Source organism: Raphanus sativus, chromosome 8, assembly GCF_000801105.2.
Source record: "Raphanus sativus cultivar WK10039 chromosome 8, ASM80110v3, whole genome shotgun sequence".
Taxonomy (NCBI): domain Eukaryota; kingdom Viridiplantae; phylum Streptophyta; class Magnoliopsida; order Brassicales; family Brassicaceae; genus Raphanus; species Raphanus sativus.
In genome coordinates this window covers 23590686-23594152 of record NC_079518.1, presented here as the reverse complement: position 1 = coordinate 23594152, position 3467 = coordinate 23590686, and the positions used below count along the sequence as shown (strand labels likewise).

The 3467-nt window shown below is 39.7% G+C and overlaps 1 protein-coding gene across 1 annotated transcript; it reads left to right on the top strand.

Moving 5' to 3' along the window:
• Window positions 1-598: 598 nt before the first annotated feature.
• On the top strand, window positions 599-2786 carry LOC130498412 (uncharacterized). The gene is made up of 5 exons (XM_056991763.1): window positions 599-805; window positions 904-972; window positions 1234-1296; window positions 1377-1673; window positions 1910-2786. The coding sequence occupies exons 3-5, from the start codon at window positions 1273-1275 to the stop codon at window positions 2540-2542; spliced, it is 954 nt and encodes a 317-aa protein (XP_056847743.1). The 5' UTR covers window positions 599-805; window positions 904-972; window positions 1234-1272; the 3' UTR covers window positions 2543-2786.
• Window positions 2787-3467: the final 681 nt, after the last annotated feature.

Genomic DNA, 3467 nt, shown 5'->3' with positions numbered 1-3467 from the left:
TGGTCCACGGTGGGAATGATCGGGATGCACGCCGGACGATCCACACAGCCCGAATTCGCGAGAACTGAAGATCACCTGATTTGTAAATTGCATAACTTCCACATCTGAACTCCGTTTGATCTGATTCTTCGTCGAGTAGTTCTGTAATTGAGTTGAGCACATTCTCCAAGTGATTTCATCGTAGAATCCTCGTGGTTTGGAAGATATGAGTCAAACAATGAGCATATATCATTACTGCTTCCCATGACCAAACCATGCATGTTTGTTTTGTCCAGTGTGCTATCCAAGGGTGCATCAAAACCAGCTCCTTCTTTAGTGTCACTTAGCTCATCCAGCTCCATAGTAGTGTCACTTATCTCACTCAGCTCATTCAGCTCCAAAGAAGTGTCACGATCTGATGGAAAAATCTCGGTTGGATCAAGCTGGTCGACATGATCCCCATGTTGGGCCGTGTCCATGAACCAAAAAGGACGGTGCTTGATTTTGGTTCTATCACTCTCTCCGGTGACCCTCTCTCCGGCGTTCCTCTCTCCGGCGTTCCTCTCTCCGGCAACCCTCTCTCTCCGGACTCTCCGGCGATCTCTCTCTCTCAGTCTCTATCTCTGGTGTCCTCTCTCTCTCCTCAGTCTCTCTCTCTCGGCAACCTCTCTCCGGCGACCCTCTCTCTCCGTCCATCTTCTCTCTCCGGCAACCCTCTCTCTTCGGATCTCTCCAGCGACCTCTCTCTCTCTCTCTCAGTCTCTCTCTCAGGCGCTCTCTCTCTCCGGGACCTCTTCCTCTCCGGCGACCTCTCTCTCTTGCTCAGGTAAGAGTCTGGAATTTAAATGTTGTGGGCTTTCTGTTTTGTTTGGAATCGTTTAGGGTATCACCTCATACATATGAAATGCAATCTTTTTGTCTCAGGTTTCTCTCTCACTCGGCTCCGGCGACCTTAGCTCCGGCGCTCCGGCGACCTCTCTCTCTCTCGCTCAAGTAAGGGATCTAAATGTTGTGGGTTTTGTCTTTGGAATCAGTATCTTCAAGTTATGTTCTTCATGTTGTTAGCTTTGTTCCTGTGTATTCTGGTAAATGGGTTTACTTTTCTGGATTTCTATGTTTGAAATGTCTTGGACCTTTTGGTTGATTGTTGAAGTAGTTCTGCCGCTAGATATCTTAATGCATAGTTTATATGGGTTTGGTCTTGAGTGGTATGTCTTTACATCTTCAGTATTTCCATTCTTTTTGTCTTTACAGTTTCTTTGAAGATAGTTGCAGAAACCATTGAAGAGAACAATGACATCCATCCCTGGATCTGATGTGAGTATCTTCCCTTTGATCTTTTATTTGATCTCAGTTTTGTCAAATGCTTTTCTTATTGTATTGAATCTTCAAATAAGATTCTTATATGGAGTGACGAGCAAACACGGTTCTTTCTTCAACTAAGACTTGATGAGAATCTGAAAGGAAACGTGAGAAAACAGATGGTTAATGAGGCTGGGAGACAGGCGATAATGGATAAGTTCTATGAGGCATTTGGTATAAAAATTCCATGGAGAAAGTTTGGGATAAAGTACAACACTTGTAAGAAGCAGTACGACTCTTTTAAGAAGCTGACTCGGAACAGAACGGGACTGGGTTTTACTTCTACTGGATTCATCAACATGAGTGATGACTGGTGGAATGAGCGATGTAAGGTACAAGTTCTATGATCCTCTTATCTTTACTTCTTCACCATGTTCTATTTACTAGTGATTTAAAGAGTGTATGAATGTGAATATTGGTTTCCAGTGATCACTGATTTGTTCTTGCGCTAGCCTTGCTTGTTTGTAATGAATTCTCTAAACATAATATGATCACTGCTTTGGGTTCTTGAGTTAGTCTTGTTTGTTTGTAATGAATGCTCTAAACATAATGATTTGTTCTTGTTCAGGAGTGGCCTGGTGCTAGAAAATTTAAAGACAAGCCGATAGCAAACATGGATTTGATGGAGAAGGTATTTGGAACAGTTTATATTAGTGGAGGTGAAGGTTGGTCTGCACAGCAAGGTGAAGAGGCTTTAGACACAAAGCATGCAGATGATGAAGATGAAGATGATGCTGAGTCAAGGCGTGATGTCCCTACTCAGGAAGCTGTTGGAGATGAATCAAGGCGTGGTGTCCCTACTCAAGAAACTGATGTTGCATCTGAATCAAGAAATGCTGGATCAAAGAATGTTGGCCCTTCTTCTTCCAGGTCAAAGGTTAACAGGAAAAGATCAAGGGTTGTACAAGCAGGAAAAGCTGTGGCTGATGTGATCAGGGAGAGTGTTGAGTCTCGAGACAAGATTCTTTCCCACAAGAATCATCTAATAGAGAACCATCCTGAGTTTAGTTGTAGTCAACTTCGAGCTATGGAGGTTCTACACTCCTTGCCTGCTATAAGAATGTGGTCTCCTCTTTACAAAGCCTCGACTAACCATCTCAAAGAAGATGCTGCAAATCGTCAAACTTTCTTGTTCTATGGAGATAATGAGAACAGGGTTCCCTATTTGGAGTATGCAACTGGTGAAAGCAGAGATGCATGAGGAGTTGTTTATGTTTATGTCTTTGTCTTAGTATAGTATGAACTCTAGAATGAATCTTGTTTTAATGACTATGTTTATGACAATATTTATATGAGTTTCACTCTGCTGAAATGTGTTGTTTATATTTATTTTGAAGTGGCAATGCAACTCTATTGGATAAGCAGTTCTTACAAGCGTTCTTACAAGCAGCTCTTACACTTCTAGCTTAAAGTCTCCAAGATACAATGAATAGTAAGGTATGTAGTTGGTCTATGATGCTCTGTCTCTGTTTCTAATATATGAGAGCTGACTTATGAAAGAAGGAATCCAAAAGAGATGATAATGGGTCATGTATATCATGTTTTTTATAAGATAATAGTTTAGTGTCTTAAAGAAGCTTTAAGCACGATGTCTGTCTCTAATATATGATAATTATATTATATATCATATTGTTGTTGTCATGTTGTCTCTAGTAAGATAATTATTTGCTTAACATTGTTTTTTTTATTTGTTCAAAGGTCGCATGTATCATTGTTGTTGTGTATATCATTGTTGTCTCTAATAAGATAATTATTTTCTTAACGTTGTTTTAGAATAATAATTATTTGTGTGTGGCTTCTTCTTCGATCTGTTCATTATTTGCTTCTTTTTTTTTTTTTAATCTGTTCTAAGTTGTAGCTCGATTGCTTGGAGATCTCTGTTCTATCTATGAATCCTGAGTTGCTCTGTTTCCATTCCTCTGATAAAAAGTAGATTCTTTTTTTTAAGCTCAATGCAGTTTCTGTTGATGGAAGAGATGATTCATTTGTTATTTTTCAATATGAAGATTCCTGCTTTTTGCTTATTGACGTTGATAATTGTGTAAAGTTTATAGCTTTGCTTATTGAAGTTGAGAAGTTGTGTGAAATTTTGATGCTTTGCTTAATGAAGTTGATAATTGTGTAAA